Raw genomic sequence first — 18919 nt, 5'->3', positions numbered from 1 at the left:
CAAGCGTCGTAACCCAGGACGGATTTTTCCATTGAATATTTAAGAAAAGGCGTCGTAACCTCGGAACGTCGTAAGCCGGAACCGTCGTAACCCGGGGACCGCCTGTATACTATATGTAACTACTAGGTAAGTATATTTAAAAACTTATTTTAAAATGAAAATACCATTTTTGTAAAGAAAAGTGCAAAGAAATAGTATTAGAAAAAACGTGTGTACCTCACAAAAAGTTACTGCATCTCCCCATCTCAGTTAATTTCATAAATATTTTGCAATAAATATGCTCAGAAATTTTTTGCTGGTTTTAGTTCTTATCTGTTATGATATTGTGTGAGCTGCAGTTATAATTTTACAAAATAAATAAAATTAATTATTAGAAAAAATGTATAACTAGGTAAGATTTACGAGCATCTTGGAAGAGAGGCCCTGCACAGGTTTGTAAATACTATACGTAGTACTAATCGTTTTCAACTTTCCAGGGAAGATAAAGAATAATTTTTAGAATTTTTTTTCCTACACCATGTGCATTTGCATATCTTCCTCTTTCCATGGATGTTTGTTTTTTTTTTTTCTTAAATTGGCCAACGTTACAGTTTGCCCAGTCTGGGGGTGTGCTTAATGTATATTTAGCCCGTCCCTTACGGGTAAACAATCCTAGTAATTTGTACTAAAAAGTCAGAAAGCAAACATTATGAAGAGAGGAAGGCCTTTCCCAAGAGTCCTTTAGCTTGTCCAACATACCTTTCATAAAAACAAGAAAATGTTAAGTTTTCCTGAATATACCATGAAACAAGGAAATTCACACTTATGACCATGAATTGCCAAGGTACAGACAATGTAACTAAGCTTCTGGTCATAGATCATCATGTTATCACAAATACGTCCTTCAGCTATGAAATACAGTTTGTAATTGAAGGAGGGGAATATTGTGTGCCTTCATCTACTCAACTGCACATAAAAAAATTTCTGATTCCTTTGTCACCGGGACACAGATTGATTGTCGTTGCAAGTTTTCTTAGTAGCGTATGATTGAGCATAAAATGGAAAAATATGTTCAAAATTATAAATACATTGGGGAGTGTACAGCTCAGTAAATTAGGGTAGCACACAAGAGCATCTAGATGTACTTTTTAAGGTGTGGATACAAGTAAAATTTTATTTCATGTCAGTAAAAGTTGAAAACATATATTGTTATAGTATGCAGTGTACAAAACCAATATATTATCATACCCTGAAAATAACACTACATGTAATTAGTTAATTGGAGAAGAATCACCTACACATGACATTCACTAAAACAAGATAGAAATAAGTTTATATCCTCAGCAACAACAGAAAACTATACCAACATCACATGCAGTAGCTCCAGTATTGCTGAAGATGCTGATTGTATTGCTTGACTTCATGAAAGCTAAGCTAGTTCTGTCAAAATTTCAAACCAACAAATTAATTTTAGAATGCTTCATATTATTTATTTTGTGTAAAGTACATGATTGCTATCTTTATGTTATTAAGGACTTACTTGTTTATTGATTTTAGATTAATTTTTAATTTGGGGACTATATTATGTTAGAAGAGCATTTGTATGTATCAAGACTCTTTGTGCTGTATATGTTATTGATGGCAATTATCCTACATTTGACAGATAAGTTAAAATTTTCTTACTGTTTCAGGGACCTCCTCTCATTCTCTACCCAGAGTGGTCCAGTCCAGTTATGGGCTTACACTGACAACACAGAGCCTTATCCATATAGAGAAGACTATGGATATTCCAGCGGTATCGTTACATATCGCTGGCATCCCTCTGTACCAGGGAGACTTGTTATTGGGCATGAGGATGGTAGAATCACTGTTTACAGAGAAGGTAACGTCACAGTTTTCTATAGTACTATGTAGTATTTTGTTGTTCTTTTGCTTTAGGTATTTTCATTATTCTTCATAGTGGATATTTATCTTTAAAGACCTTTTATTATATTGTTTTTATTATATTTTTTAAGTTTATACCTTTTTAGTTCAGGGAAGGTTATCAGACCTTGTTAAGAGTTAGTAATGTAAATTTTGGAATTAAATGTGAATAATTCAAAGAGACTGAAGGATGTCAGATTTCAGTACAGTAATTATAAGAAAGAAATAAAAGAGAGATTAGGAGTGCTGTGTCTGTGTTAGGGACTCCGTTCAATTGTATATTGAAATACCAAAGTAACTTGATAATTCACTTTACATTTTATTTGCTGGATGGCTTGGTAATTTCCTGTTGCTTTTAGGCTGATTCAATTGTTAAAACTGTTTTCTTATAGTAGCTGTACAGCTGTGTATGAAGATGTCTTGCAGATGAAAAGTAAAAGGCAGGAAAAATAAAAAAAAGCTTGCTTGGGCTGAAGAGACACTACAAAGAACCTATAGTACCATCTAAAATGTGCCATGCAATCCTAACTGTAAATGTTACTGTCAGATTCAGTAATCCGGCGGCAGGCACTCTGTGGTCATTACTCTTTTCTTTTTTTTTTTCTTTTTTTTTAGTACAGAGTATATAGATTCATTTCACAGTGGACCCCCTGGATTTGTGGGAGATGCGTACCACACACACACACACACCTGCGAATAGCTAAAATCCGTGGATAGTTAAAACTCCTCTAAAAATTCTTAAAATGCTTATTTTGATACTTCACACACACACACACCCACAAAACTAGAAATGCTTACTATACCTGAGTATTTTGATAGCTTTATCACAAAAAGTGCACTTAGTCATGAAAATGATATGAAAATACAGTAATTAATGAATATTTCTCAGTGAAAAATACCGTGAATAGGTGATTTTTCCACGAATGATATATACATATGTTCCATAGAGAAATCCACAGATCGATGAGTCCACGAATCTGGGGGGAAGGGGGGGCATGTTGGTGTTTACTGTGCATGGGCAATTTCCCAGCAGGCTTTTGAATTTGATGGCAATAAATCAGCAAAAATTGTATTGAGGAGGCATTAAATGGATTGCTCATGTTCGAAGAAAATAAGTAAATTTGGATAAATTAAATATTTTATGTACTATATATATATATATATATATACATATATATATATATATATATATATATATAATATATATATATATATATATATATTTATATTTATATATATATATATATATATATATATATATATATATATATATATATATATATATATATATATATATATATATATATAGATATTAAAGGACATTGTACATTGTAGCTCGATATATATATATGTATATATATAAATATATATATATATATTATATATATATATATATATATTATATATATTATTATATATTATTATATATATAGTATATCAAAGGACATTGTACATTGTAGCTCGATATATATATATGTATATATAAATATATATATATATTATATATATATATATATATGAATATATATATATATATATATATATATACTATATATATATATATATATATATATATATATATATATATATATATATATATATAATATATGTATATATATATATATGAATATATATATATATATATTATATATAATATATATATATATATATATATATAGATATATATATATATATCTATATATATATATATATATATAATATACACGTATATTATATGTATTATATATATATATATATATATACATATAGATATATCGAGCTACAATGTACAATGTCCTTTAATATCTAATTCGCTCTACCATCGGAATTAAATATATTTCATATATGCTTAACCGAAGGGGAATTTTTTTCTAGATAATAGACTTGTGGACGGGGCGCGAACCCACAGAGCCTTTCAAATCCCGGAACGTCAGTGAAGCTTTACCTACTACCACTGCAAGAGGTGGTGTAGTAGGTAAAGCTTCACTGACGTTCCTGGATTTGAAAGGCTCGTGGGTTTGCGCACCCCAGTCCAGGCAAGTCTATTATCTAGAAAAAAATTCCCCTTCGGTTAAGCATATATGAAAATATATTAATTCCGAGGTAGAGCGAATTAGATATTAAAGGACATTGTAGCTCGATATATATGTGTGTGTGTGTGTGTGAATATATATATATATATATATATATATATATATATATATATATATATATTATATATATATATATATATATATACTGCTTGTTTATCACAACTGTCCTCTTCAAACACCTCCTACAACTTTTTTACCCAACACAACAAAACTCTCTCCCTGTCCCCTGCTGACTGGAAGGAAGTGCCCAGGATCAAAGTCTGTGGAGGCAGGGGGTCAGGGAGAGATTTCTGTTGTGTTGGGTAAAAAAAAGTTGTAGGAGGTTTGAAGAGGATAGTTGTGACAAACAGCAAATTTTGCAGTTTTACTGTGAGCAAGCAATACTTGATGGGGCAATTAATGATGGTAGAAGCACGAGCTGCTATTTCTATTAAAACTTATAATAACAAACGTCAGTAATCCAAGGAAGACTGTTGCACTGTTCAGGATGAAGAGAACAAAATAAAAAAACATCTAGTACAGTTTAGATGAAAGGAAATGTTCAGGTTGAGGATACTTGTAAATGGCCTAGAAAGCAGCATTCAGCAATCTCAAAGAGCACCAGACGATCGAATGTTGACCTGTGAATGTTGCCGTTAACCACCCTCTACTTTTGAGAACAAAACAACAGTATTTAATACATGCTAGTTTTGATAAGTGCTCTGATTTTGAAAAATTAGGAAGTGAAGGGATTTTAGGGGAAAGTTCCCTACCTGTTCAGGTTGATAGTGTCAGAAACCGTTTGGACTGATAGACAGATGTACATCACATGCTTACAGAAGAAGATTATAGCATGGTACTGTATATGCGTGGAACCTGAGTATGGTACAGTCTTTTCTAAATAAAAGAAAAGATACTGTACTAGAAAAACTAGAATACATAAATAAACCTCTCATCAGAAAAGAAATTGAAGAAAATAAAAGTAAAGGCAAGTTTCATACATTCAACTTACCTGTCAGATATATACATAGCTATCGATTCCGTCGTCCCCGACAGAAATTCGAATTTCGCGGCACACGAATACACGGTAGGTCAGGTGATCTACCGGCCTGCCGCTGGGTGGCAGGACTAGGAACCATTCCCGTTTTCTAATCAGATTCTCTCTGTCGCTGGGAATGTAAACATATGTTTATTTCCCTCCTGATTTGATTTTCGTGTTTCATCGCCATCGATCTTCTGGGCTGACTTTTACAGGAAGTACTGGATCGGGTGGTTTGGCATACGCTTTTAATAACTTTTTAATAACTTTTAATGAATTAACTTCGAAGTTTTCGAAGAATAGAGGATGTGTAACTACCGAAGTTTTCGGAAGACAATTACATAGTTTGCAAGAAAGGGAAATATAAATATTTATTCATTGATAAAGTGTAATAAATGTTAGAATTTGATTGAGGAAAATAAGGTAACTTCCTATTTGAGGAAGTCAGAAAAACATAGAAACTAGATAGCTTTCTTTTAGAAGCTTTAATAGCTCTCGTTCCCTGACGAGCAGTTAGAATATTAACAGTACTAGTAGGTTGTGTTTCCTCATCTCCTTCTTACTTCACAGAAACTACAAATTCATTTGCAATTTGAAGATAAAGGAATGTAGCTCAAGATACGAGCTATTATAAGGTAAGAAGTGATTATAGTGTTCCCCATTGCAATAGAGGGTGCGTCTGATCGGCTCTGTCTCGCTCCCAGGCCTAGACCTCTTCCAAGCTCCTGGCCCGGAGGAGAAGGAAAGTCGAAAGCCGTACGGAGGTTATGGAGAATCCCCACCGATCAGGTGTCCCCTCGGCAGGTTCTGTAGGACGTCCCCAGACTGCCAGGGATAGCCATTGGAAAGGCATCCTAATTCAATGTGTTCCCTTATTATTATCGTCTTGACGAATAAGGAGAAGAAACATTCAAACGGCGTAGTTAAATGAAGATGCAAGATAATCTCGTCTGGCTATCGGAACCTCAGAAGAGACGGAGAAAGGAAGACATCATTCGATAACAGTTGCGGTAGAGGCATTGCCCTATCCGGGTTCGTCCCCCGTACAGCTGGACGGGGGGGGGGGGGGGGGCTCTATCCCATGGGGGTTTGAAATAGTTATTTCAATAAATTCCTCATCGGTACGTGTATATGAAAATATATCTATTCTGAGAATAACGAATTAGATAATAAAGAATATTTGTTGATCGAATGAATTATATGGATCTCGTTTAGTGATTAACACATATATATATAACTTTTAAGCTTCTAGCTCCTCGGGCATGAAGCTCCGGTAACGAGGCTCAATGCGCCTAAAGTGTCTGAAACAAGGCGCAAAGCGCCTGAAACGAGGCGCAAAGCACCTGAAGAACCTGAATAGAGGCGCAAATCTCCTGAAGCACTATGAACCAGGATCTTCATCGGAAATGGAAGTCCTTCTCATTCAGAAGAAAGGGAGGGCTATGGACGAAAATGGAAGTATTGTCGAATTCTAAGCAAGAACAAGTGTACAAGAGATCGGAAACCTTCCGCACACGGATCCTTCCGCACAAGCGGAACCTTCCAGAAGGCGGAAGATTCCAGATTTGAAATGCCTTCCAGGCTCTTGGAATTTTCCAAGAAGGAATATTTTCCAAATGTGCAGAACATTTCACATAAGCGGAATTTGACAATAACTCGGAACCTTCCGCACAAGCGGAAACTTCCAGACGTACAGAACTTTCCAGGCGAGGAATCGCCTTTCACAGACGCTCGGAAACTTTCCAAGCGGAAATCTTTTTCCGGATAAGCGGAACATTCCGAACGCGGAACTTTCCAGGCGCGCGGAACCTTCCGCACAAGAAAAACTTTACAAGCGCGATACGTCTGCTAGGATCCAGAGTATTGCTGGTTCGATCACGATACTCCTCCCAGGCGCAGGAGTATTCGGAACGCGATACTCCTGCCAGGCACCAGAGTATTCCGAGCACGATACTCTCCAGGCGCCAGGAGTATTCGGAACGTGATACTCCTACCAGGCGCCAGGAGTATTCCGATCATGATACTCCTCCTAGGAAAGCGATATTCTGCCAGGCGCCAGGAGTATTCCGAGCACGATACTCCTCCCAGGCGCCAGGAGTATTCGGAACGTGATACTCCTACCAGGCGCCAGGAGTATTCCGATCACGATACTCCTCCTAGGAAAGCGATACTTCTGCGGCGCCAGGAGTATTCCGAGCACGATACTCCTCCCAGGCGCCAGGAGTATTCGGAACGCGATACTCCTGCCAGGCGCCAGGAGTATTCCGAGCACGAGGAGTATTCCGGATCGCGAGACTCCTCCCAAGCGCCAAGGAGTATTCTAGGCAAGATACTCCTGCTTAGCGCCAGGCTCTTTATCCTACAAGAAGAGCCTGACATCCGCCAAGAGTCCCTCCAGGCGAAAGGTGGAAAGACATTCGAGGCTTCTCCTGATAGGGGACGGGAGTTGTCACACAGGCGACCGTCGCCCTTGTCAGGATAGTCTTAATGCATAAAGGCAAGAGCAAGTTCGGCTTTTTTCCTGGCAGGGACTCAAGATGTAGCACAGGCTGCCGTAGCCCTTGTCAGGTTAGAGTCGGTACTGCTAAAAGCCCTTCACCTTTCGAAAGGAAGCGCTCTCCTCCAGTTGCTCAATCTTCTCCCAACTTGAGGAATGGAAGATAGAGCAGAATTGTGAGAATTAGTTCAATAGTATGTGGATATTAAAATCATCCTCCTCCTAAAAAAAATAATGCAACCAACCATTTTCAGAAAGAGGGGCAATCGTTTGGAAGTTGAACAAGATTCGTACGAGCTCTCATTCATTGATTAGAGGCTCTTCCAGATAAGAAAGGCGTAAAACTACGGACTTATCTCCAAGATAATAAAAAACTGGAGAGATTCTCTTCGATCCTCGGGCTTGTCATTTGCGATCTCTTTCGACTAATACTCATTCGGGTTTATTGACGAAAAGAACGAAGAGAGTAAGATTTCCATTCTTTCTCTGCATGTCGGAGAGGAAAGAATGTCGTAGAAGACTTATTGTATACGACTACTGAATGACAAGTCATATTCGCATACCATAGTTGCCTTTCTGGTTCGCTACGGAATTATCTATATCCTTACAGGATTTTCCTAGTAAAGGACTTAGCATTAAAAGGTTTGGTTTGTTTCGGCAATACCTACTCAGCTTCGGTAATAACAAAGGTTTGTTTGGCTTAAATTTGCATTTTTGAGAGCTTTCTTAGGCTCGAGAATAATTTATTATATCCCTTCATTGAAGGGAGTAACTGGCAAACTCAGAATGAATGCAGCCAGGCAGGTGAACGAGACGGATTTGTAACGCCAATTCAGTTACCATCCGGTTCTCGGTTCAAGTGAGCGGTTGGTTACATCTCTCTATCCAATAAGGGATCGAATGGTTCACCGTATATTCCCCCTACAATCAGGGACTTAACCACGAATTGAGGGGTATTTTTAGGCAAACATGAATAACATAGTACGTATTCATTTGCTAAGGATCTCTCTCTGCCTGGCGCGAGGAAAGAATGTAGTAGAAATTCACCTTAAGATAACGGTTATGGTTAAGCCTTATGCACACACCGTGGTTAATTACAGAATTCCTACTATCCTTACAAGAGTTTCCTAGATGAATGCTGTTACCACATTGTGACGGTATTATAAAGGATTTTAATCGGCAGAGCACGATTTAACCTATTTGGAAACAGACACGGAACGTAACGATCGTTCGATGCGGGATTTTGCACGTCCGTGAGAACCTTCTTGATCGACGATAATAACTGTTAACGTATGTTTAACATTTATTGGAGACAGTTGTGAGAACCTGCATAAAGTATTCACAGACCTCTTCGCAAGGTAGAAGATGAACGAGCTTCTTATAGTTTGCTTCCTTTCCTCGAAACAAGAGAGTAGCAAGATACGCCATCTTTAATTTAAATAGGGGAATAAACTTTAGTTCTTTTTTCGCCGCCCTAGTTATATATATTCTTAACAGATATTAAGATAAATGGGCGTTAAAAGAAGAAGATGAATGCATCATTTTGGCAATAAAAAGGTTGGATTCACAGAGGTCACGTTCTTCTCTCAGCATGTGTCGGAAGGTTTTTTCTAAGAGAGTAGAGATTTTATCGGAATCTATTATAAATATTGGACCTGGAAAAATCTATCCACTCTGAGTCTGTCTGCGTGTAGACTGACCAGAAGTAAATATGAATGAGAGGATTTTTCAAGGGAAGCTTGATAATTCCTTCAAATATGTTAAAGACATAGAGTTGCTGCAGATCGTGCTAGATGAAAGGGAAACTGTCCTCTTCCGATACCTCTGTGAACCACATAATGGTTTTCTTCCCTTTCAGGGGGAAGAATCACCTTGGTATTTTATGCTATCAATGAACACAGTAAAAAGATATACTCTGTCTCAACAAAGAATATTAGAGATAGTAGAGAATTAAGATCTTCGGGATCTTATACAATACCTCTATACGATAAGAGTAGGAGATCTTATACTTAGAATGGGATCCTAATTTGGGCCTCAGATTCCGTGTTCCGTCAAGATGGAACTGCTCCTCATCAAATGTTTCTCCTGGTCCTAAACGATCAAAAGGACAAGTGAAATTTTGGGCTTTAGAATCTGGAATCAAATTCTTATGAAGACTCGGCAATGGGTTCTGGCCAGCATAGTATGTTTGGCAAAAGAACTAAAGCCTTTTATTCCTGGATCAACGCTTTCAGATAAAGGTTTCGTTGTCCGGGTAATGTATTGACGTTGTCATCTACAGAAGAAGACAAGGTTTAAACGTTTACTGACAGAGTCTTGGGAACGCGATGAGGGCTCAAACTACCTCCCAAAAGGTTCAGATGAGATACATTAAAGAGCTAGAAATCAGAGTCCTACCAATTTCAGCTTTCCCAGAATGCTCCCTAAACTTCCAGGCTCCTTCCCTTCCTTCGGGCAAGGATAGGGAAGCTTCTGCAACGAGAAAACTCATCAACATGTAGGAGGAGAACTCATTAGCAACGGAAGTATTCAATAAGGATCCTCGGAGGAGGAAGACTTGTCTCTCGGACTTTTAGATTTCCTATCGTCTACTGGATGTAGCTGACTAAAATCACCTCCCCTTGCTGGAAAGGCCAAAAGCTCAAAGTGAAAGAATTTCTTCCACCCTTCTCCAGTCTCCTGATAAACGATGGTGGATCTTCAGGACTTTCGGACAATGTAGCGCCAGTCAGGCGCCAAATGCCAAAACAGGCGTGAAGACGCCAGAGAAAGACAGTCAATATGAACACTGTCATTGTCTGATGAGGAGAAGGAGCGGGCCTCCAACCTGGCGCAGTGCGCTAGAGGCGAACAAATCGGGAAAAAGTGTCCGATGTGGACATCGCCAGTTTTCCTCGAGACTCTTACAAGCTCGAAGCTCCAGCAAGTGGGGAGAAGTCAGCCACGCGCCAGGCGCGAGGCTCCAAACAGGCGCAAGGCTCTGGCAAGGTGCGAGGCACCGGCCAGGCGCGAGGCGCCAGGCAAACAGGCCAACCAGGCGCAAAACGCCAGCCAGGCGCAAGCCAGGCTCTAGGCTTCATCCAGATGAGATCCAGTTCAAAGAAAGTCCTAGTCTTCTTTGAAACAATGGTGATCTCTAAAGCACTTCATAAGTGACTTGATGATACCTTCAAACAGCTGAGAATTTAAAAGCTCATGAAGTGCGAGCTTTTGCAAATTCTTGTTCTTTTCGTAACAATATGTCAGGAAGACATACTAGCTTTAACATATGAGAGATGCAACGATGTGTTGACTGCTCATTACACGAAGGACGTCAAGTTAACCTACGAGAGATCCTTCTCTCTTGGTTTATACGTGTCAGCGGATACGTTGCTGGGATAAGGAGCCGACACTGATCCTTTAATATGAGTTGAATTTATTTTAACTTAGTGAATTTTATTGAGGTTTGAAAGGAGTTTGGGGGATAACTCTTTTTCAATTCTAGCACGAACCCTCATGTTAGGAACAGGTGATCGGGATCGGTGTTGCGCTCCTTAGTTATGCCAATAGGCATAGGCATATTGTCATATAAGCGGATTAGCACCCATTGACAAATGCCAATTAGGCTCGACCGAGTAAGTGGATAAGACCCCATCGGTAGACCCACAAGAACTCTTGGCCACAGATCACTATCTTGCTAAGGCTCTTGAGACGAAGCAGACTCCTATGCAATAGCTAGGAAGTCGACCCTTCGTCTAGAAACACAGAGGAACCAAGGTCTATAAATACCTACAACATATGTTGTTTACTTGTCTAGTCAGTAGTTAGCTGTCTCTTGCCCTCCACCAAAGGGTGTCAATCGATTAGCTATGTATATATCTGACAGGTAAGTTGAATGTATGAAAATGATATTGTTTTGATACAATAAAGTTTCATACATACTTACCTGGCAGATATATACAATTGAAGACCCACCCAGCCTCCCCGCAGGAGACAGGTGGAAGAGAGAATCTGATTAGAAAACGGGAATGGTTCCTAGTCCTGCCACCCAGCGGCAGGCCGGTAGATCACCTGACCTACCTGTAGCGTGTCCGTGAAATTCGAATTTCTGTCGGGACGACGGACTCGATAGCTATGTATATATCTGCCAGGTAAGTATGTATGAAACTTTATTGTATCATAACAATATCATTTTTGACAAAATTATCATGAACATTAGGGACAAATTGCTTCAAATACATCAATTAAAGTTACAGAAGTATAAATATAAATTGTAAAGCTATGTGACTTGATCTTTGTCACTGTGTAATGGATACATATCTTGCTGAAGCAACAAATCAATTCTATCAAAATATTTTTACAAGTCTCGTACTAGAAGTGTACAAGTCAGTTATAACGTTATTGTAAGATTTAAGTGCCGTACATACATATTTGACATTCAAATATGTCAAAGGTTGATATTGCATTCCTTCAATCATTTTTGTACTACTTATTTAGTATTCCTTTGGTAACATGTTTTACAACTTGTACTGTAATTTTTACTCACTAGTGTAGCATAAACCACATGGTACATATCGTATATGTAATGCAATTTATCACATATATTCAAGGAGTTTACTCTTTGAACCATTTTTGTATATCTTATCTAGGACTGACATAAATGAAATCTCCAGGATTGTATTGGATTCGAGTCCTGTCTTAGAATGACAGCTTTGTTATTTTTCAAAAGAGCCATATCTCTGCCACAGATGCTAGTGTCTCGCACTGGGCTTCCACAATTATTGACACAACAGGCACCAACAACACAAAATTATGTTGTAATTTTTACTGCGAAGGTAACTGCAATCCCGTTCTCTTGTTCTTGCCCAGTCGGAATGGTTTGTTTCCAGCTTCTCTGATATGCAGCACTGCACCTGTGTCAATTTCTTGGAACTGCATAAAGAACATTTAACAGCAACTGTGTAGCTATTCACCATTTGAATCTTAAAAATTCTGGGGTAAGGCAGGATTTAAAGTTTTGCATGAGCATTCTTTAATTTTCATCTGTTACATTTTAATGGGAAATCCTTCTATTTCTGAAAACTGTATTTCGTCATATATCCAAGTTGTAAGCAATTGTAAGTTGCAGCAGTTTTAAGGAATTAATTATAAGTGTAGATTATTTTATTTGGGATACGATTGTCTCTACAAACCATTCCAGTTTGATAACTAGAGGAAATGGAGTTAGGGGAGATTGGGTCGTAAGACTGTACAGTAGTATTTGAAGACCACTTGATAGGTTCATAATGTATGTATAATGAACGTGCCTGTTTTGTTATTAATTGTGTCAGGCTCAGTAGTATATATTCAAGACTCTTGTTTTCCAATAAATTGTTCAAAATATCCAGATCATTCACTATTTTAAGAACTTGAATACTACCATGGCCTCAAGTTTTGTTTCATGGGGAGTGAAATCTAGAAACTCCTGAGCATTAAAAAATGTTATCATAGAGTAAGGCATACACGTTATTGGAATGCTGTATGTCATGAGTTTTTTTTTTTTTACTTTTTCAGCTACACATTTTTTTTATGGAATTTTAACATTACCATTTTTTCAGCTGGGGGTCACATGGAGTTTGCACAGATAAATCACCTGTGTGGTTCAATGGTTATTTAGAATTGCAGATTTATAAGTAGAGAGATACTAATTGTATATTTATAGAAGCTTAGATACCTAAAAAATTAACTAACTTTAAAACTTGTAGATTAGTTTATTGAAGAATGTTTCATAGCCTTCATCATTCAAGCCGTCATCCTTGTTAGTCTTTGGCTAGTTAATGAAAAGTAGAAATGTCCAGTCTTTGAATTCGGAATAATTTCCTGTTGTTTTCGTTATGCAGGATTTTTAGTACCACAATTGTAATTGTTGTTCCCAAGTGAACCAACAAGTAAGAAATGGAAAAAAACTAAAATAATTGGATTTATCTAGATAGTAATCTTTTATCAGAGGACATTATTATTATTATTATTAATAGGGCTTAGTTTTTTCAGAGGTCTGGAAAAACTAAGCCTTATTAATAATAATAATATAATAATAATAATAATGTCCTCTGATAAAAGATTACTATCTAGATAAATCCAATTATTTTAGTTTTTTTCTATTTCTTACTTGTTGGTTCACTTGGGTACCCTTGGCATAGAAATAAAAAATCTGAAAATAAAAGCACATTCTAAAATAATTGCTGATAAATATAAATTGTCGTATATTAATTTCAAACGTTATCTGTTTTTTTTTTATATTATGAATGATTAATTAGTTATTGTTTTTATAATGGTTAGCAATTAGTATGTCGACATTACTTTTCTGTTTTTTACCCTGCCTGCCTGCGTGACAAATGACTTTACTGGGTACCTGGCTTTTCCATTGCATTGGGATCACATCGCACTAATAATCAGCTTTCTGCTTGTAGAGCTTTGATCTTAAAATGAAAGTGACGGTCTGTTAATAACTCTGAACCGTTTAATGAGACCATATTAAACCCTTTTCTGTGAGCACATATTTAAAATTGAATTAAAAAGTTACTGTAATCCTGATGACAAAACCAGAATGGCACTGGCTTGATTCAGTGTGTTTATGATTTTTTATACATATTTCTATTATTATTTGTATTCTGAGTCCTACAAATTTCTCATGGGGGAACAACGTCTTTGCACGGTAATCATTTGGATTTCATTTATTTCAGAAATATTTTAGTGACACAAAAATGAAATGTATACTACATTTGATATCTTACTCTGTGATTGAGCACAGGTTAATGAGACATCCAATTTTAAAGATAGTAGTGGTCTCTTGAAGATACACAGGTTTTATAAACAGGCTTTATAAATTATCAGGTGTAAGGAGTATTACAGTATTTAGGAAATTTATGAACAGTTATTCTGATAAAGATGATGAAATAAAACAAATTAGATATTGTATATTATTTTGATTGCTGACTGGATTATCATAATGTAAAGTCTTTAAAAAAAGATATTCATAAGATTGTAATAAATCTCTCTGGGTGTTTCTAGAGCCAAAAGTTATTTAAACATTACCTTGTCCAGGTGTGTCTAATGTTTACTGAAGGCATTGTTCTCGTTTTCGTTTTAAGAGGGTGGAAAGCTACGCTATTCTGCTTATCCAGAGGGCGGTGATGACTGTGATGATCTTGTGACATTGGAGTGGGACACATGCTCCCCAGATTACATCCTTGTGGCATACAGAGGTGGTGCACTGTGGTTGGTTGATGTAAATAGCATGAGAATCATTACAAAATACTCCATTAACATGTCTGCCAGCATCAGCACTCTTGCTTGGTTACCAGATGCTCCAGGAATGTTTGTTACTGGTGGTAAGTACAAAGCTGGAATACTAAGGGGATAGCGTTTGTTCCGACACGGCATACAAACCTTCGGTCCTTTTACAATAGGAAGGGGTTCGGTAGTTAACTGCTTGTCCGACAGGCGCGCGCGCGCGACTGGGAGGTAAACAAATCACTTTTGCTTTCGGCCTGCTGGCGTGTAGACGTGTATCATCGCTCTCTGCCCGCTTCATCGTCGTTGCTTTCGCATGGTTGTGTTTTTCTTTTTCTATTTATCTAGTGAAACTGAATTGTAAGTACAATCATTTCATATTTATTTCCATTGAATTCAATTGTGAATTAAAGGATCTTGGTTTCTCCACGCCCTCCGATTACCCGAGTGCCGGGACTGAAGGGCGTAAGTGCGGGAATTCATTTTTCCCAGAAATGATCCTCGTATTGTGTATGCTCGGTGCCGAGGGCGGGAGAGCGCTCGCTCCGAGCTTATATTTTGGTTGGAAATGTGTAGATGAAAATCGTAAGTAAGTGCCCTTTTCATTTATATTTTTTTGACCTGTATGCTCGTTGCCGAGCGAATGCGCTCGGCACGAAAACTTATTTGTATAGAAGTGGATTCGCAAGTACAGTATTCTTTTTCATTTTCATATATTTATTTTGATTGTAGCAATCTCATTTTGGATCAGTTTCCGCTCTTACCCGGAAATTGATCCTTTCCCCTTTTTATTTGAATGAAGTGAAATCGCAAGTGCAGTTCTTTTTCATTTTCATATTTTATTGAGATTGCATTATTTACTTGGATCAATGTTTCCGCTATTTCCCGGGAATTGATCCTTCCCCTTTTTATTTTGTATGAAGTGAAATCGCAATAACGCGACCAGTATTCTTTTTCATTTTTCATATATATTTTGATTGCATCAATTCATTATGGATCAAGGTTTCCGTTCATAATCGGGAATGGATCCTTTTACCCTTGCGCTCGGTACCGAGGGCGCAAATGCGCTCGCTCCGAGCCCTTATTCATTGTGAAGTGAATCGTAATGCAAGATTCTTTTTCATGTTATTCCTTTTATTATTGATTGCATCAATAAGGGATTTTGACGTAGGAAAAATCTATTTCTGGGTGATTGGCTCGTGTCGCCCTATGAAATATCCTTAAGATCATTATTTCTAGGTAAAATTAATCTAAAATTACCAGAGAAAAACAAAATTAAGAAAATGTCAGTAAAACTGACTCGCTCACTCTATAAAAGAAGTGTCGGTATGAGAATATAGGCGAGTGGGATCACTACCACGAGTCATTCACCATTTAGACCTTCCAACATAAAATCCCCACCAGAGAGAGCTGATACTAAAGGGTGATGCGGCCGCTACTACTACTACTACCGACGCCACGGACAGCGCGCCCCTACCCGCGGTCATCCTTAATCTATGAACATTTCTTGTCCTGCAGGGTGGGTAAAAAGAAAACAGGGTGGGTTTCATAGGGCGACACGAGCCAATCACCCAGAAATAGATTTTTCCTACGTCAAAATCCCTTTTCTGGGCTCAGCTCGTGTCGGCCTATGAAATTGTACCAGAGAAACAGACAAGATGGGAATAAGGACAAATGAAACCCAATGGTAAAAAAGAGATATATAATAAGTGAAATCAGGGACATTACAGTATACAAACAAAGTAACTTAAAGCTAACTTATCCTAATACAATGGTATGATAAAGAAAGCAATCAGTATAAAGTACTTAAAAATTAACTTATATTAGACATAGTAACACATAATAATGTAATGGCAAAACTAATAAAGAATGATTCACTTAATCAAGATATTTACAAAATATACTAACACATTGGTGTTCTACCCTAGCATAAAAAAATAATGGTAGAAACACTGAAGTACATTATATGTACATAACGTGGATGTCCCTAGCTTTTCCAAAAAAAACTAAGGGACAATCCACCAATATGATTCTAGCGGCTAAGGCTAGAGTATTCCGAGTAGCATGGCAATAGGGTGAGGCATGTTGGACGAGATAGGTAGAAAGGAGACCTGGATCTATACTACAACTACTATGCAGTATCAGGAGAGAAACAATGTTTCCCGCTGCTACTGCAGAAAATTTTAAAGATTCCGAGGACTTTAGATAATGACGTTTAAAGACTGTCGGTGATTTCCATCCAGTATACTTTTAAGATCCTCAAAGTTCATATGTTGAAGTAATTAATTGAGGTGGCTACTCCTCTGATGTCATGTGCTTTTGGAAATGAAATCAGGATTGGCTTGTTTAATGAAGTAAAGGATCTGTTGTCTGATTCCTTTTACTGATAAAGTGCCACCTTTTTCTCTCATAAGAGAGAACCTGAGGATCTTGAGGATGTACGAGATAGAAAGGCTCTTAAAGTTGATACTGGGCAGAGAGAAGGATCTTGCGGAAGTGGGATGACTTTCCAAGGAGCCCACCTTGCAAGGGGATCCTCATTTTTAGCTAAAAAGCTACGATCCGGGGAAAGTAGAACTTCTCCTGAGGGGAGGAATTCCACATGACCCGCATCTCTGGATAGAGCCGACAGTTCTGAAATTCTGGCTCCTGAAGCCAGGCTTAATAAAAATAACGTCTTTCTAAGAAGCATTATGAATGTGCAAGACGAGTTGTCAGTATCTGAGGCTAGTTTGAGGACATCATTTAAGAACCATGAAACTGCAGTAGGCCTTTGAGAAGGTCTAAGTCTAGCACAGGCTTTGGGAATATATGTTAAGTAAGAATCTGTTAGGTCTATCTGGAAACCCAACTGAAAGATTTTCTTCAAAGCCGATTTATGAGTAGTAATAGTGCTAGCTTGCTAAGCCTTTTTCAAACAAAGATCTGAAAAAGGATTATAGCTAAGTTAACTGTCATGGTTGTGGTGTTGATTCTTTCAGGAAGGATGCTAATTTTTTAACAGCTGAGTCATATTGTCTAATAGTTGACTCTCTTTTATCTGATTCTAGGAAGAGGATGTTTTGTGGATCAATGTTAGCATCTTTGTTAGCCGCAAACTTCATGAAGTCCATAAAAGTTAGGTCTGGAGAATTCCTGAGGAAGCGAACACAAGTCCTCATTTGTACTGATTGTGACGGATTGGGAATCCGTTGAGGTCGGAGACCCAATTCCAGAAGCAGAGGATACCAGTTGCTTTTGGCAGTCTGGAGCAATCAGTGCCACTAGTCCCTTGAAAAAGTCCTCAGCATGCTCAAGACCTTCAAAAGAAGATTCACTGGAGGAAAAAACATAAATTTTCCTCCACTGATTCCAATCTAACGACAGGGCGTCCGTGGCATAAGCCAGAGGGTCCAGGTTGGGGGCCACATAGCAAGGGAGCTTGTGGTTCGCTTGTTAGGCGAAGAGATCCACTTGGAGACCTGGGACTCTCTGGCATATCCACTGGAATGACCCGTCGTCTAGAGACCATATTCTGATTCCAGACGGGACTGACACGGGGACACAAAGCGTCTGCTATCACAGTTTCTTACCCCCGCCAGGTGAGTGCGGACAGATGCCATCTGTGTTTGTCTTGCTAGCGCAAAGATGGGCTATCATGACATGATTCACGTGTTTGGATTTGGACCCTCCTCTGTTGATGCAATGTACTACCACTGCACTGTCCAAAACTAGTCTTAGATGAGACTTCTTCGGGGAAAGGAGTCTCTTTCAGGGTATAAGAAACACACGCACCATTGATCTTCCAGGACGTTTGTGAAGGCTGGCTAATGGAACTGAACTGACCAAGTCCCCTGAACTGCTTGAATTGAGAATATCCCCCATCCGGACAGGGAGGCATCCGTGTGAACTGGTTAAACACTGGAAGCCCTGGGGATATTGAAGGCGGGGTACTAATTTGGCAAGGTTCTTCACTTTTGTCCATGGACGGAGCTGATTGCGAAGGATCTGTGGGATTACTGACAACTTGTCCCGAGATTTGGCGTTTGCTCTCGATCGCCAAACTCATTTATATCTTTCAGCCTTGCTTTCAGGAGGATGTCTGTCACTGAGGCAAACTGGAGAGAACCTAGGATTCTTCCTGGTTTCTCCTTGATGTTTGTTTGCATTTGAGAAATT

General features: G+C 38.1%; 1 protein-coding gene across 1 annotated transcript in view; it reads left to right on the top strand.

The window, feature by feature from the left end:
- The window catches only part of LOC135219150 (WD repeat-containing protein 17-like), a 188325-nt gene that overhangs the window by 31468 nt on the left and 137938 nt on the right, over positions 1–18919 (top strand). Inside the window, 2 exon segments of the mRNA XM_064255667.1 lie at positions 1671–1861; positions 14620–14859. Of these exon segments, the coding sequence (XP_064111737.1) occupies positions 1671–1861; positions 14620–14859 (431 nt within the window).

The sequence above is a fragment of the Macrobrachium nipponense genome, chromosome 19, assembly GCF_015104395.2.
Source record: "Macrobrachium nipponense isolate FS-2020 chromosome 19, ASM1510439v2, whole genome shotgun sequence".
Classification (NCBI taxonomy): domain Eukaryota; kingdom Metazoa; phylum Arthropoda; class Malacostraca; order Decapoda; family Palaemonidae; genus Macrobrachium; species Macrobrachium nipponense.
The sequence above is the reverse complement of the archived record's forward strand: the minus strand, read 5'-3'. Positions and strand labels throughout refer to the sequence as shown.